The 16,493-nt window shown below is 43.1% G+C and overlaps 1 protein-coding gene across 4 annotated transcripts in view; it reads left to right on the top strand.

The window, feature by feature from the left end:
* Positions 1-894: 894 nt before the first annotated feature.
* The window catches only part of CARMIL1 (capping protein regulator and myosin 1 linker 1), a 256,105-nt gene continuing 240,506 nt past the window's right edge, over positions 895-16,493 (top strand). For 2 of the 4 annotated variants that reach the window (XR_012157297.2, XM_073331850.2), the window contains exons 1-2: positions 895-1,411; positions 10,172-10,269. Coding sequence is in view for 3 of the 4 variants with exons in the window: in XM_073331850.2 (XP_073187951.1) it covers positions 1,372-1,411; positions 10,172-10,269 (138 nt within the window). In the remaining variant the exon portion in view is untranslated. The remainder of the gene's footprint in view (positions 1,412-10,171; positions 10,270-16,493) is intronic. The other 2 variants (XM_073331849.2, XM_073331848.2) reach the window with 1 other exon arrangement.

The raw sequence follows: 16,493 nt of genomic DNA, 5'->3' as shown, positions 1-16,493 counted from the left end.
TTATACATTCAATTCTGTGGCCTCTCTGCTGAGGCTGCCAATGCTAGGGTGCAAGTTATGATGGTGGGTATTATTACTCCAAATTATCACTTTTATGATTTGTGTTGTGATAGAGAGCCCAATCTGGATTGTAACCCTGGCATACTAGGTGCTGTACAAACACATAGTAAGAGACAGCCCAGGCTCCAGAGAGTTTAGGGTTCAAATAGGCAAGATAGATTAGGGGAAAGAGAGGCATGAGTGACTCGCCCAAAGTCGTCAGGATAGGAAACTGATGACTAGAGTGAGAAGCACCCAAATTTGATTAAAGAAATATGCAAGCCACGTGATCCGTCTAGGAGCGTGGCACTGTGTATAAGCAATATGGGACATGTCTCATTGCAACACCCCTTTGCAAAATCATTTTTCAGAGGCGGGAGAGACTTTCAGAACTCAAACTGCTTCACAATTAGATCTCTAGTGAGGCGGTCTTCCGCCCCCCGAGTGTCCGGGACCCCTGCAAGGCATGTGGTTGTGTCATCCGCGTGGTCCCTGTCCCGCATCAGCCCCCCCCCCCAGCCTCAACTGTCTGGAAGAGAGGAAGGAGGCTGGGAAACAGGAACCCCTCCAATCCCAACCAGCAGATGGCCCCCTTGGTCTCTCTCTTTCTCTCTCCCGGCAGGTTCTGTGGCTCCGGCGGAAGCAAGGAGGGGCTGCTTAATGCCCCTAATTTGTCCTCTCTCTCTCCCTCTGCGCATGGCGTGTGCCTAGAAACTCTCCCGGCGGCGGGCAGGGCTGCCAACATGTCTCCCTGAAGGAGATGCTCTGGGCTGGGGGGGGGCGGGCAGGCGCGCGCGCGGCGCTCCCCGGGCCCCCGGGCGGGTGGGCGGCGGCGGCGGCGGCGGCTTCCCGGCCGCGGACCGCTCTCGCGAGGGGAGGCGAGCGGCTCGGGCTGGGGCGGCGTAGAGCCCTCCCCGGGGCTGCGCGGGACCGGCCGGGAGCGAGGAATTTCCACCTCCGCCCACGCCTTCCGCTGGCGCCGCGGGGCCGGTCGCTGCCCGCCGGGCGGGGAGGGGCGGGAGGAGGAGGCGGAGGAGGAGACTGCAGGGGAGCGGAGAAGGAAGGAGCCGCGGGGGCTGCGCGCTGCAGCCGCGGGTGACCCGCCCCTGGAGAGACCCCGGCACCGGAGCCGGGCGGAGCCATGGAGCAGTAACCCCTTGAGCCCTTCCAGCGCCGCCACTTGTCCCGTCTGCCCCCCCCCCACCCCAAACCAGCCGCGCGCCCGCCCGCCCCTCCGCCCCCGTTTTGCTGGCGCGGGGATTGGGACGAGGGAGCGAAAGAGTTTCGCCCGCAGCCCCGCCGCCGCCGCCGCCGCCCCCCGCCAGGGCCACGATGAGCGAGGAGAGCTCCGAGGTGCCCCGGGAGCAGCTAGGTAAGAGCCGCGTTTCTCTCCCTCCTGGGGGGCGGGGGGAAGGACGAGTCTGTTTGGGGTGCGAGCCTGCTGGGGAGGCGGCGGGCAAGCGGTGAGGCCATCCTGGGGCGGGTGGCGCTGGCCATTGCCCGCCGGAGCCGGGCCGGGGGGAGGCGTGGTGGGGAAGGTGCCGCGAGGGCGAAGGTAGGGTGGGGGATTCAGCGAGGGAAAGCCAGGCTGCAGCGCCTCTGTTTTTTTTCTTTTTTCCCTTGGCACTGCTGCTGGAGAGAGTTGCTGCTGGGGGGTGGGGTGGGAATTACAGCCTTTCAAGCCCTAGAAATAGCAGCCCAGTCCGGAGCGTTCAGCCGCTGTGAGCCAACGAAAACCGGAGTGAAAGCCCCGTTTCAGGGGCTGAAAAGTAGACCGGGCATGTCCCCACCCTGGAAATGTATAGTGACACTATACATGGGCCTTCGTGACAGCACCGCATACAGCAGTGGTTCTCAAGCGGGGGTGCACCGAGGTCTTCCAGGGGGTACTCAACTCCTCTGGATCAGTGTTTCTCAGCCTAGGGGTTGTGACTCCCGGAGGGGTCAGGGTATGGGTTTAGAGGGGTTGCAAATGCAGGGCCTGCATTAGGGGGTGGCGAGCAGGTCAGTTGCCCAGGGCCTCACACCACAGGGGGCTCCCCAAGGCTAAGTTACATGCTTCAGTCCTGCTATGCAGGGCACTGGCTTCAGACAAGGCTCACAAGTCAAAAACAGGAAGACAAATCAGCCTCCTGAAATCGGTACAGTAGTCTGGAAACTACCTGAAAGCGGTACAGTAGTCGTGAGAACCACTGGCATACACTGTATCAAGGTTGCAGTCTATAAACGGCAGTCCTTGAAAGGAGTAGCCTATAGATTCAACATGGAAAGCAAGTGGTTAAAGGACTGTTGTTTTTATTTAACTTGCAATAGCAAGAAAACTTATAGTTTAAAACTACTTTTAACTTCTCCATCTCCTTTTATGCCCTTATGCGTATTTATGATGCCATATACAATTGTTTGGAGCCCTTTGAAATACCTGTGCATAAGGGTATGAGTGAGGGAGGATAGTTCAGAGAGCCTTAACTTTGACATTTTCTTAGCTTTTGACATGTTAGAACATACACTTAATTTTATTCCAGCATATATATCTTTTTGTAATTCAGTTCTCTGGGCATGCAATGTGTAAGGTAGTGTACAAAGAAAAAACTATTTGTTTATTACTCTCCACAAATCACAACTGATCACAAGTGGTGCTAAAGCTGCTTGAGAGCTTCTATGCCATGAATTATTAGTATAGTAGGTGGTGGGGCTAGGTGTAGACAGAGAACATTTTGAACAATCAGCTTTTTTTTTGTCTGCCTTTAAAACAGCCAAATATGTTTAACTGTTGAGCAGCTAGCATGTGTTAACGTTGTGAATGGATTTCCACTATAAATTAATACGTGATGGGTTAAGGTGTGTCACTTATGCTAAGAGAACCATGGAGCAAAGCTGAGTCATTATGACACGTCTTCCACAAACAAGACATTAGATTGTACCATAAAGTACCAACATCTATTACTAGAGTGAAATTTCAGAATTTTGCTCTGATCTTGCAAGCTTATCTACATAGGCAGACTTGCTATTGCAAGTTAAATAAAAACAGACTTCTAAGCACTGGCTTTCTATGCTGAATCTACAGGCTACTCTTTTCAAGGCTTGCCGTTTATATATAACAACCTTGACACACTGTATGCCAGTGGTTCTCAAGACTACTGTACTGCTTGTCACCCTCTCACTGAGAGCCAACTATACTTCAGTGGGTCCAGGGTTCTGTTCACACAGATCAGCATACAGTATGGGGGGCCTTAGTGCCTGTGTCTAGTTCATATTTTTGTTTGCTTACATAATTTATTATGAAGAGAACACTCTGGTCATAGTGGAGTATTTCATAAGGAGGAAAATTTAATTTTCTTGCTAGACAATTCAGGTTCCCTAGTGATCTGAGAGCTCTGTGAAAAGGACATTGAGCAAAACTTAATGGGTAAAACACAATGGCTAAACTGGGAATCAGAACTGCCACATGCTTCCTATGTGACCTTCAGCAGGTCACTTGGGACACAATATTCAAAAGCGCCTATGCTAATTTTGAAACACTTGCAGCCTGGTTTAAGTGGTACTTGGATCACAGGATGGGTACCCAGAAATGGAGACCATCAAAATAAGTGCGTACTTGAAAATATGGGCCTTGGCTTCCTGTTGCCTCATGTTTCTGGTCTGTAAAATGACTTGAAAAATGCACTTGCTAGTGATGGGTAGGAAACGTTCTTTATGTGGGGAATTCTGTAAAATTTTAAAAAAAAGTTTCTGGCTCTTAGTTACAAAGATAACCTTAGTGTGAATTGGTGCCATGAATTTTTCCTGAGTCTCTACTCCAGTGCCTCTGATGGTCCTTTATAGCTTTCCCAGCCAACAGCACTGTGAAATGGACAAGTTTGTAATCAGTTTTGCTGTTGCTATTTAAAACCCTGTGTGAAACTGACAAGAATCAAGTCAACTTCATTCTGCTGCTGCTTGAGAAAGCTGTGAACAGTGGCAGAAACACTTGGAGCTATTAACTGGGGAGGAGGAATCAAAAGATAAAGACTGAGATGAGGCTGGGTAAAGTTGTAGAGATACCACCAGTACTCCTCTGACAGCAGCCATGTGGCCTGGAGGGACTAAGTTTCTGACTACTGCTGGCTGGAAAACAGAATTCCCCTCCTGAAAAAAATTTCAAGTGTTTTGAAAAAAATGTTCATCCCAAATTCGCAGGATGGATTTGAATTAAATCGAAGTGATTTAAATCCATGATTTAAATCACTAGTCAGGAAGACTCAATTTAATCATGGATTTCTACATAAAAGTGCATTCTTATTGGTTGGTATAACCTTGGTACATATTCTTCACAACTCAGAGATAGATGTAGGTTTCATTTTTAAAAGGTACACACTATACATTTTTAAAGTGATTTATTTTGAAAACTTTTCAGATTAGTTTTATCTATTTATATTAGCTATATCGGAAAATGAATGATTGTTTGGTTATTTCATTTACCAAAGGTAATTGAAGCAGATAGTTCACCTCCCAGTGACCTCATAAATATCTCAGATTCAACAGGTTAATCATTAATATTTGGAAGATTTTCTTGCCATGCTGTATTAGGAGGAGAACATCACCAGACAGACATTTAAATTGTTTTATTTAACTAAAACAACAACGTTTTGTATTCTGGATTTTTTTCTTCAACAGCAAGCATAATATTTTAACAAAACAAGCATATGAAATTTTGAATTTAGTTCAACATCCAATTTTTTAAAAATCAGGTTTGTTTTTGTTAAAATTGTTTTTAACTAAAATAGTTAATTTTTTTTTGTAATATTTCATTTGACTATGTCAGCCAGGTCAACATGAGAAACTTAAAAGATTGGCTTCTGTTGCTAACTCAGTTGTCTTCACCTTCATTTTCCTGTTTCTTCATAATCTGGAAAAGAAAAACAAGCTTTCCTGCTTTTTCAGGTCCCAAACAATTTCTCAATTTGGAATGAATTAGTCCAAAGGAAATATTCTCTCTACGCTTGCAGAAGAAGTTACTGCTGTTAAAAGTGAGATGATCACTTCAACAGTCTCTGAATCCAAGTGCTTAAGTGACGTCCACCAGTACACTGGTGTGACTTTCTTTAAAACATCATCAGCAAACATTTATTTCTTGAATGGTTCACTCTTAGCTTTGAAGTTTATTATAGTTGGCATTATGGAGGGATGATTGCTGGAGGTCCATGTCATAGCCAACTCCTCTTCTTCAGTAGTTAACATTTGACCCTGGTACTGAGTATTGAGAATATTTGCAAGAAAATGAGCTGGAGATAGTGCTTGTCCCGTTCCTTTTTTCAGTGCTTGTAATTTAACTCTGTCATTGCATAGTTCTCTTTTTAAGATCTCACTCCGTTCCTTCCAAATTTCAACAGCGTCAGCAATAAAACCGCTATTTCCCTGCATTTTGTTCAAGGCTACAGAAGTAGTATTCAGGGTACTCAGCATGTGTTCAATATTTCTCGTAAGCCCAATGTTGAGAACTTTGGCTGTGACAGTGCCATTTATTTTTTCCCGATTTTTGTTCACAAACTGTCATCAGATTAGGCCAGTTCTTGATACAGTGCTCAAAACAGTCCACTGCTGAGTTCCATTGCACGTCTTGTGGGAGAGTTAGCTTAGTTCCTCCCACTTTTTTTTGCTGCTGCAAAGTGGTTGTTATGGAAGTATTTTGCAATTTCAACAACATTAGCCTTTATTTCTGGAGCACTGAAGTCTTTGGCTAGGAGGTGCATCAAATGAGCACTGCAACCGCATGTTATTAGCTTGGGACTCTCTTCTAAATAATTTCTTCTCATCTTGGATACATTTGAAGAATTGTCTGTGACCAAGCTGTGTACTAGACATTTGAATTTTTTTCCACAGTTTGTTACAGCTTTTACTGCTGCTTCTTGTAAGTATTCTGCTGAGTGTGCATTTCCTTATGTATCAATTGTTTCTGTACGGAAGACATTCCCTTCTTCTGTTGTCACGTGCACATACAACAGGATCATTGTGGACGTTGCTCCACCCATCAAGACTCAGGTTAACAATTTCACTCTCTAGACCTCTTGCACACTGCTCAATTTCTCTTTCCTATACTTTATCCAGCAATTTGCCTGCAACATCTGCTCTGTAAGGTGGACTGTATCCTGTTCTTAATGACTGAACCATGTAAATGAAGAGGGGTTCTCAATCAAACGGAAAGGAGAGTTTGTTGCATAAACAAACTGGGCAATTTTTTCATCAATTACCTCTTTTTGTAATCTGCTGGTTCTTATCACAAACTTATCTATGGTTGTTTCTGGATGATGGAGATTTTTTTTTCTTTTTACTACAGGTGATACACAGTGGCTGTGACATACATGATGTGACTGAAACACTGTCATAGGCAGATAACTTTGAAACTATAGAAAATGATGGGGATCTTGAAGGTGGATAGTCTTCAGAATCCTGTCTGTTGAGGATGGATTCTCCTAAACAAAATAAGTCAATGCAATTATTTAATTATTATTACCATACTGCTCATTTAGTGTTACTCATTGCATTCACTGACACTCAGTACTACTTTAAAGGTGAAATTGTAAAAGGGAGATCTGCCCATTTCAGCTCTTTATTTTTTATCACAACTGCTTCTAAAATGATAGTATCATAGAGTAAGAACTATATATTTTTTGCTCAAACATGAGAATTCAAGAATAGTCCAGAAGGAAGACAGGCAGTCCTTAAGAAAGAAGTATGAAATAAAAAAGTTTACCAACCTGAAGATCCTGCATGTTCAGACATGTTCCTTTCATCATCTTCAACGCAGCTTCCTCCTGAGAAGGAACACTTCTCATGATGTTGTTTCATTCAGGCAACCAGGCCTTGCATTTTTTTGTTGCACTGTTTGCATTTTGCACGCATGCCTGTCTTACCCACAGGTAGAGGGACTTCATTAAAATATTCCCAAACTGGGTCTCTTTTATGGCCTGCTGCCATTGTAGGTTTTCCCTTCTAGTAAGAGCGTGATTTGGTAGATCTCAAATCAGTGAGGGCTACACTCAGAAAGACCTCAAGACTTCTGAATTATGCTGCTCAAACAGTTTCACTTTTGTTTCTACTGCCTGTCGCTCCTTTCTCACATTTATCTCCAGACTTCTTCTCCTTGTCCAGATCTATTCCGCCCCCAACAATCTTCTATTCATTGAACTTTTTGCAACTTTGCACTTTTAGAGAGAGAGAAGGGATTGACTCTGTGTATACAAATTTGCAGAGGGAGAATAGGGTTGAGGTCTGTTATTTCTCACCTCTATGTATTATTTATTTACTTAAAAACATTTTTGCTGTTATCTCTGGAGACACAAATCCAGGGTTTGAGAACTGTAAAACTAAGTATCTCTGATGGTATCTTCTAGACTGAGCCCCGAGTCCCATTGGGTAGATGGAAAGATTAACCTAAATAATCTATGCAGAAGCCCCTGGAATCCCATGAGATTGAGTCCCTAATCCATGAACTGTTGGAACTCATTTACAAATCTTTTCTTAACATGACATGAATATATTGTCTCATACTATAGAATTAGAATTTATAATCCCTATTCCAAGATGAAATACATGATAGCTCAAAGATATCTTAATTAAAACTATCTTTAGATAGGTTTTTTCCTCAGTAAGCATTTTATTTAAAAAAAATCTAATTAAAATAAAAATTGATTTTTTAAATTTTTTTAATCATTTTTATCTACAGTGCAAATTGGGATAAAAAGACAAAAATTTGAAATGTTTCATGGGAGAGAAAGTCTCTAATTCCATTTTTCAGGAGAACTGAAATGACATTTTTCAGCTTGCTCCCTGGGCTTGCCCAACTTCCTGGGGAGTGAGCAAGAAAGCCAGTCAGGAAATCCGAGCCCCTGGGAGTCTACCAGATGGACTGCCACAGATCTAGGGAGCCCAGTAACCTGTCAATCAGCCAGTGTGGGAGCAGGCTGCCTGGCCAGCCATAGGATTTTCTGATGCAAAATTGAAATATTATCTCAAAAAAATTTAGATTTTCTGGAAATAGCATTTCCCATTGGAAAATCATTCCAGCAGAAAATTCCTGACAAATTCTGTTTCTGACTCATTGTCATTCTACTGCTTCCTGCTTGCAGAAATCTGTGGCTTTGTCTAGGCAAGTATGAAAGGTGTGGTGTTAGTTCTAACACATTTTAACTAATACTTGAAAAATTTAATATAGACGGGGACAATGCCTTTAACGTGTTTAAACGGATTGAGTTAGAGCCTAGTTGGGAAGCCTATGTTTTGGCTTTTAACACCACTCCTTTAAATCTTAGCATAAATAAGGGCAAAGTGAAAGAAAAGATAATTTGCCTTTTAAAAAGTACCAGTTATGTACGTTTGAAAGGCCTTTTTCCTCCCAAGTACCATTTTTTTTCTCTCTCAAAAAAGAAAAGTGAATGTAATACTTATAAGAGGTGATAGATTGACTGCCCTTGTGCTGAATTCCTCTCTTTATCCACCAGTGACAGTAATAGTGTAAGCTTCCTGACATCACTTCATGGACAGGCTTGAGGCCTTAAGAGAAGAGTGGTTAGTTTGGTCTTTATGTTCATTCAGTACTTGGTTGCTGTGCTGAGAGTGTCAAAAATTATGTAAATTAATATAAGTTTGGGTGTTGGTTCCATGAGGTGCATATGTAATCACTAGGCCTTGGCCTGAAACCAGTACTGCATTTCACAGAGCCTCTGTACAGCAGTCAGTGGTTAACATCTGGAACTGGGCTGGATTTCCATCAAAAATTAGGTGTGGAAAAACTCTGTATTCTATTATTAGAGCCATCTGACCACCAAAATATTAACAATAAAGGGCTGAATTGTGCTGCTACAGCATGTCCATTGACTTCAACAGGGTTTTCAGATGAAGTGAGAGCGTAAGTTTGTTCATAGTGTTTTAAAGTAGTGAAGAATGAGCCATTTGATTTTTCACATACAGTAGTTGGTTCAGCCAGGTTATAAGCGGTGCTCCCAAGGTGGCTTGTCTTGGGGATATTTTTAGTATCCCAATAGAATGGGAACAGTGTAGAGCAGTGGTTCTTAAACTTTTTTTTTCACAGACCACCTGAAAATTGCTGAGGGTCTCGGTGGACCACTTAATGATCTTTCCAAATATTGTTTGTACTGGTCGCTAACTATAGTAAAGCGCTTTGGATAAAAACCCCTTAATATAAAGGGGTTAATATAAAAAAAACCCTTCATAATCTTTTTTTGTTCTACAAATAAAAGCACACAACTCATATTTTAATATCAATAGTCTTACCTTTCTAATGTGATGGATGTGTCCTCTCTTCCTCGCTGCGGCAGCTCCTGAGCTGGGGCTGGGAAGGAGGGGGAGGTCTCGCCCTCTCTCTCCCACCGCGGCAGCCCCCAAGCTGGGGCTGGGAAGGAGGAGGGGTCTCTCTCCCGACACAGCAGTCACAGAGCTGAGGCTGGGGAGGAGGGCCATCTCTCCTCAGCAGCTGCAGCCCTGGAGCTGGGGAAGTTGCCTCTTTCTCTAGTCGCTGCAGCCCTGCACATCCCAAATCCCCCCCACCCCCTCTTCTCAGCCCACTGCCCCCTCCCATCTACCCCCTATTCTCCTCAAGGCCACCACCTCACCTTACATGTGCATCTTCTCCAGGGTACAGGCACCTAATAAGTGGAGCCACACCTGCATGTCTCCATTAATTAGGTGGGTGGCCCTTCATTCTCTTGTGTGTGGCTGCCCAGGCGTGCATCTTAGGGGGAACTATCCGCTGACCACCTGAATGGAGTTCGCAGACCATGGACCTCAGTTTGAGAATCTCTGGTATGGAGAAATATGAAATGACATTCCGCTATGTGCAGCGTAAGACTTTCGTATAAGTCTAATCTCTACTCAGGACAACAGACTTGTTCATTAAGTAGCTGAGTATATGACAAACTTCTCATAAATTAATTGTGGCTTTATTTTTTTATTGGAGTCAGACTGATGTGTGTATAACCTATATTAAATGAGTGCAGCAGAGAGGTGCAGGGTGGAAAAATGTCAGTTAATACAATAAGACTGAGGAATTTTCCCTGAAAGTTTGAAAATATTGTTTGTTTTTTTAAACTCTTCTTGACAATGGAAGTATTGATTAAGGTGTTCTCCATTATTTCAGAAAGTATCAAGGATGTTATTGGGAGGAAGATTAAAATTTCAGTGAAGAAAAAAGTAAAGCTAGAAACCAAGGGAGATAAAGTGGATAACAAAATATTGGTAAGTACAGTATAGTAACTCTAATTAAAGTAGACGAACATTTAGGAGAAGCTCATTTCAGCTATTGTTAAGAAACTAATTCTCCCCATGGAAAATTTGTCTACATGTACTCTGAGCAATGTATCACTTGTTTTCTCTATTTTCTTGCCTTGTGTGGTTGAAAACTGTACATATATCTCTAGGTTATTGGTTATAACATCCCACAGGTCATTCTTGTTGTGGTCTGACAAACTTTTGTGTGACCATATCCCAAAATAAAGGGGACTGTTTATGGATTCCTTGTGTTCCTTAGACTCTCATGGACATCAGTGGGAATTCTGAGTGAGCAAGAAACACAAGATCAAACCCATAAAGAATTGTATCTCTTTTAAGAATTTTTAAATTGTGTCAAACACCGTGTTTCACTTGAGGCTAGAGACACTGCCAAACAGTGTAACACTAACACTGTCTAGTCTTTTAAGAGATTAATCTGTTTGTTTGTTTGCATAGGTTGAGGCTATTATAGTTAAGAGTAAATGCTCTTTGTATGTGACTCTATCATTATTTCTAAAACTGTCCAGGAGGAAAAAGTAAAGTTAATCTCATTCAAGTATATTTTCCTGTTTTCTCAAGGCTAATATGTCTGTCCTTTTAGATAAGCAGAGAACTGTAGTAATGTGTTGGTACTGGTACATATTCTCCTCTTGCATACTTGGATTTGTATTTAAAAACAAACAAACCAAAAAAAACCCCGTCACAATGCTTGGGCATTCATTTGCCAGTGTGTTTGATACGTACATGTGGGGAGAAGCAGAGAAAGATAATGAAGTACAAAGACTGTAAGAACAGATTTAAAAATGTTATTAAAGCTAACGTTAAAAAATTATATAATACATAGGTTGGGAAAAGTGTGTCTGTACATCTGGGTATAGTGCTTAAATCATCCACAAATATAAAGTTTTCAAAAGTCATATGATACATAGAGTACAATAATCAGCAATAATCCAAATTTAGGTGAATAGATTTAACAATACAGTTTAGATATTAGAATCCGAATGCTCTGGTACATCACTCATGAAAAGTTGTACAGAGATTTGGTTGTGAGAGGAGATTTTCCCTCAGTAATTGAGAATTAGGTAGGTTGTCCATTTAGAAAATACAGTCGATGAGGAAAGTATTTCAGTTACTTTCCTGACTGTGTTTTACTACTATAAAATTTTGCGGGATATTTTGAAACGGAATGCACTGTTTACTGTATCAGTAAAGTTATAGATTTCAAAGTTTTGTTGCCAAGAGCAGGTTCTTATAGTTGTGTGACAAGAGGCACTGAGTTGATATTATTTGTGTTTTGGAAACAAGTTTATTTCTTAAATCTAAATGTGTGAATAGTTTGCATTCTGTCTTTATAAAGTATGCTGGTTATTCCTGAGCAGTAGTGATGCTGATAATGGTCTATCTGTCTGTGAGGACAACTACTTAAGGAGTTTGAAATATCTTCTGCGTAACATCTGTCCAAGTATCTTTTTATACGCAACTCTAGGGCCTACAGTTTCTATTAGGTTGGGAATGTGAATGTTGATTGATAGCCACTATTTATTTGAAAGCCATGTTTACAGAGTAGGCTGACAGATTCACTGAAGCAGTAACACTTGATTGACTTTTGACTTACACGGAATCATTATTGTTATCAATAGCAGAATATACTGTGGAAATATTGTCTACTGTTCAGGATTGATGGAAAATACTCTTTAAAATGATAGTGTCAAGATTAGCCTGGGTCTGCGTGAGGCAGGTTTTATATTTCTTTTTTCAAGTTTTGTGACTTCGTGTATGAATTTTATTTTAAATGTATAAGCTTAAATCGTGTCCTGTCTGCACAGTGAACATTTTTATCCACCTACACACAGTACATGGCAGTAAAAGAATGTCAGGCTTTCAACCTGTAAGGGATATTTTGAAAGGACATCAGTAAAACTTTTAAAAATGTGATGACTCAGATAATTTTGTCTCTTTTTTGAAATCTAGTCTCCTAAGCTCTCAGCTGGTGATTTTAATGTTTTATGACTGGCTAGATCTGCCTCTTTTTTTATGAGTTACAAAAGTGTGTGAACATTTATATAAAAATGTCTCATTCATTGCACAGGATGGACTGTGCTTTGGGGTTGAACCACTGAAGGAGGCTGTTGTCTGTAGGACTCCTGCCTCGCTTGTTGCAGAATTCGGAAGGTGTACACCTATTGCACACTGCCTAGAGGAACTCCGCTCAGAGGCATGAATAGAAAAGGGATGGATGGCCATCTTGGCCATCGCCAGGAGGAGGCTGATGAGGAGGTCTTGCCACTGGGTTGGGCCATGGATGGGCTATGCATAAATGAGGAGGTTGGGGGGAGAAAGGCAGCCAGAACTGCATAAGAGGTTCTGGAGGAGCTGGAAGAGGGTCTTCAGTCAGTCATACATTTAGGTAGGGTATGCCAGAGTCTCCCTCTTGCTGCAGAAAGGATAGGTGTTGTGGGAGTTTATATACTATGCCAGGTACGTGCCCATGATCATGGCTCCATGGAGGAGCAGCCAACTAATATCCCTGATGGGCCGTGGAACCACAGTGGGGTACAGGCTGGCCCACTGGAGTTCTTCTCCCTCCTCAGGTGGCTGCAGGTCCCGCCATTTTGGTGTGAGGGTGGGACAAGAGGGGCAAGGAAGTAGATGGTAGGAAGCATGAACACATATAGAGGTTTCCTAGGCATGGTTTGGAAATAGTCTGTCTGGATGTCATTTGGTTGATTTATTACTTATTGTGGGTGGCCAAGGAGGCTCATGGGGATCAGGGTTATGTACCTATTGTGGTTTCCGGGAGACAGTGGGCCTCAGACCACCCATAGCTAAAGACACTCCCCTTTAACCAGTGAGGAGGGGCCAATGAACCCAGGCCACAACTGAATACTGGGGACAACAAATGAAAAAACAGTAATGGGAGTGAAGATCATAAGGTATAAATCCACCCAAAACTAAAAGCCTGCCCCTTCAGCCAAGGGGGCGGAACCACTGATACCAGGCTACTAGTGACTTCTCAGGACAATAAATAAAAATACTGTACGGGAGTGAGGTCAAAGGCTATTAATGAGGGTTCCAGAGGGGGACACCAAGCAGAGAATCCCAGACAGCACCCACTGCTCCTCATAGGTGTCTAAGAAGTCGGTGGACTCTGTGTGGAGGTATAAATGGACAAGGGAATGGAAATAGGCCCAACAGAGCACCTCCCCTCCTCCTCCTGCTATGATGAATGGCTGACTTGGCCAGTATCAGAAGGAGGTTGATGAGGAGGTCTTGTGACTTTGTGGGGCCATGGATGGAGTGTGCTAGGACAGGAACTGTGGGGAGAAGAACAGCCAGAACCTCAGTAAGAGGTTCTGGAGGAGCTAGAAGAGGGGCTGCAACCTGACACAGTGTGCTGGGGTCTCCCTTTTGTCACAGAAAGTACAAGTGTCAAGAGTTTATGAATCACCACATGATGTCCCTGGTGAGCTGTGGTACCGGAGTTGAGTACAGACTGGGTCCACCGGGGTTCTTTGCCTTCCTTAGGTGGCAACAGGTCCCATGTCACTTGGTATTGGGGCAGGCTGTGAGGGCGAGAAAGTGAATAGTGTGACGTATGAGTGTATACAGATGTTTCCTGGATGTGGTTCGGAAGTGGACTGGCTGTTTGTCATTCAACCGACTTAGGTTGCATGTCAGGGGTGGCCAGGGAGGCCCACAACAATCAGGATTGTAAAGGCAGAGGCTTGCAAAAAGAGAAAAGATGGTTTCCTGGTTCAGGCAATTTGCTGCCCTGGGAAACTGGATCCTATACCTTCCCCAGCCACAGAGTTGCTGTGTGATGCTGGGTAAGTTACTAAAACCAAACTTTTCCCCTGATGGTAACTAATGGTGTGTTCCTCTTGCTGAGGTTTCATTTGCAGAAATTCTGAGCACTCTGCAACCAAAATCAATGAGAGCTGTACTGTCAACATAAAAATCACGATTTAATGGTAAGTACTCTAAAAAATCAGGTATTAGCCATCCCAAATTGGGCAACCAAAATTAATGGACATATTATACCTTAATCTTTTTATGCTTCAGTTCTAATAGTGTGCAATGAGGAGAACACAAAATATTGAATAGTTTACTCATTAGTTGAGCACCATCCATCTTGTGCACTGAATGAGGCAGAGTCCTGTAGAAAAAATGTTAATGAAATTAAAAACCATATCATAGTATATGGGCACAAGGGGGCTGATTTAAGCGTGCCCTTAATTCTGGCATTTCCTAGCTTTGGAGTGCTTGACTTTGCAACCTTAGCGCTCTTTTAGCATAGGTTTGTGTGCATTAAAACAGTGATGTTTAAAATATATTTGCCAAGGGTCAACATATTTTAAAATACCACTCGTTTTCCCAGTCTATACCAGTCCAGAGAGGTTAAGTGATGTGCTCAAGATCACAGAGGAAGTGTGTCAAAAGCTAGGAATAGAATCCAGGTCTTCTGTTTCCCAAAGCAGTGTTTTAATTACAAGACCTTTTATTCTTCCTTCACAGTAAAATAATACAAAAAACCCCAGCTCTTCAAGAAAATGAAATTATTTAAAAATTACTGCACTTTGCAGGTGGCTAAATGCACATGACCTATGGCCTTGCAATGGAAAATATATTCAAGGTACTGTGGATTTAGGAGCATAACATTAGGCACTGAAGTTGAAAACCGTGAAGTTGTGACTTAGCTTGTCGCATATTTTTCACTTTTTATAGTGAGCTTTTTGCTTCCGTAGTTTCCACTTACCATTATTTTCAATTCGTCATAATGATGTGAGCAATAAACATGGCAAATGTGACTTACAGTAGAATCCCAGAGTTGCAAACACCAGAGTTATGAACTGACCAGTAAACCCCACACCTCATTTGGAACCAGAAGCATACAATCAGGCAGCAGCAGAGACTGGAAAAAAAAAAAAAGCAACAACAGTACAGTACTGTTAAACATAAACTACTCAAAAAAAAAAAAAAAAAAGGGAAAGCACATTTTACTTCTGCAGAGTAAAGTTTCAAAGCTGTATTAAGTCAATGTTAAGTTGTAAATTTTTGAAAGAACAACCATAATGTTTTGTTCAATTACGAACATTGCAGAGTTACGAACAACTTCCATTACCGAGGTGTTTATAACTCTGAGGTTCTACTATACCTTAAATGCTGATCTCCAGCTTGCAGCCTGAAAACTGTAAGTCAGCTACAAGAACCCCAAAATTACTTCAATGAGAGTAGGATCAGCTCTCGAGTATTTAGGGCAGAACTTCAGCCCTAAGTCCCCCTTGTGCTATTCTGACAGAGCAAGGTGCACCGAAAGCTGCCCTAAGTGAAGACATTGGAAATTCCCCCATCCTGGAGAAATCCCACTCCTTCCCAGACCCTTCTTTTTCTCTGATGTGTGAGGTGATTTGGAGGGTGGGGGAAGGGTGGGTGCATGGCTTGAGTGTGCTGTGTTCTATTGAGCACCATCAGTATACCACCCCACCCTGCCCCCAAAAGGGTTATTACAAGCCAGTGCAACTCAAAACAGACCTGAGGCTGCTCTGATCGAGGTTGTTTGTGGCGGAAAGATGGCTAGCGTGCCTGAGGACCTGGTCTTTGTTGTTTCCCTTTATCTAAATAGATACAGACTTAGCCCTGGTCTATGTTCAGGGGAGGGGGGGCGATCGAGCTAAGTTATGCAACTTCAACTATGTGAATAATGTAGCTGAAGTCGACATACTTAGATCGATTTACCATGGTGTCTTCACCACGGGGAGGTGACTGCTGCTGCTCCCCCATCGACTCTGCCTGCGCTTCTCGCTGTGCTGGAGTACAGGAGTCAACGGAAGAGTGCTCGGGGATCTAGACTAGACGCGATAAATCAATCTCTGCTGGATCAATCACTGCCCACCGATCCGGTGGGTAGTGAAGACATACCCTTAGATTATATCTACGCTGGCAGAATTACAGTGCTGCTCAGAGAGCGCTGAAGGGAAACTGCTGTTGTGTGTTCACACTATCAGCTTCCTGCGCAATAGTGTGTTCACGCTTGTGGCACTTGCAGCGGTATTTGGAGTGGTGCACTCTGGGCAGCTATCCCACAGAGCATCTCTTCCTCTTTTGTCGCTAAGAGTTGTGGGAAGGCAGAGGGGGTCATGGGGCATCCTGGGCTCTGTCCCAATGGCCTGTGATGCATTGCTTCGCATCCC

Source organism: Lepidochelys kempii, chromosome 2 (assembly GCF_965140285.1).
Source record: "Lepidochelys kempii isolate rLepKem1 chromosome 2, rLepKem1.hap1, whole genome shotgun sequence".
NCBI classification, from domain to species: domain Eukaryota; kingdom Metazoa; phylum Chordata; order Testudines; family Cheloniidae; genus Lepidochelys; species Lepidochelys kempii.
Note: the sequence above shows the minus strand (reverse complement) of the source record. Positions and strands in the feature narration are given on the sequence as shown.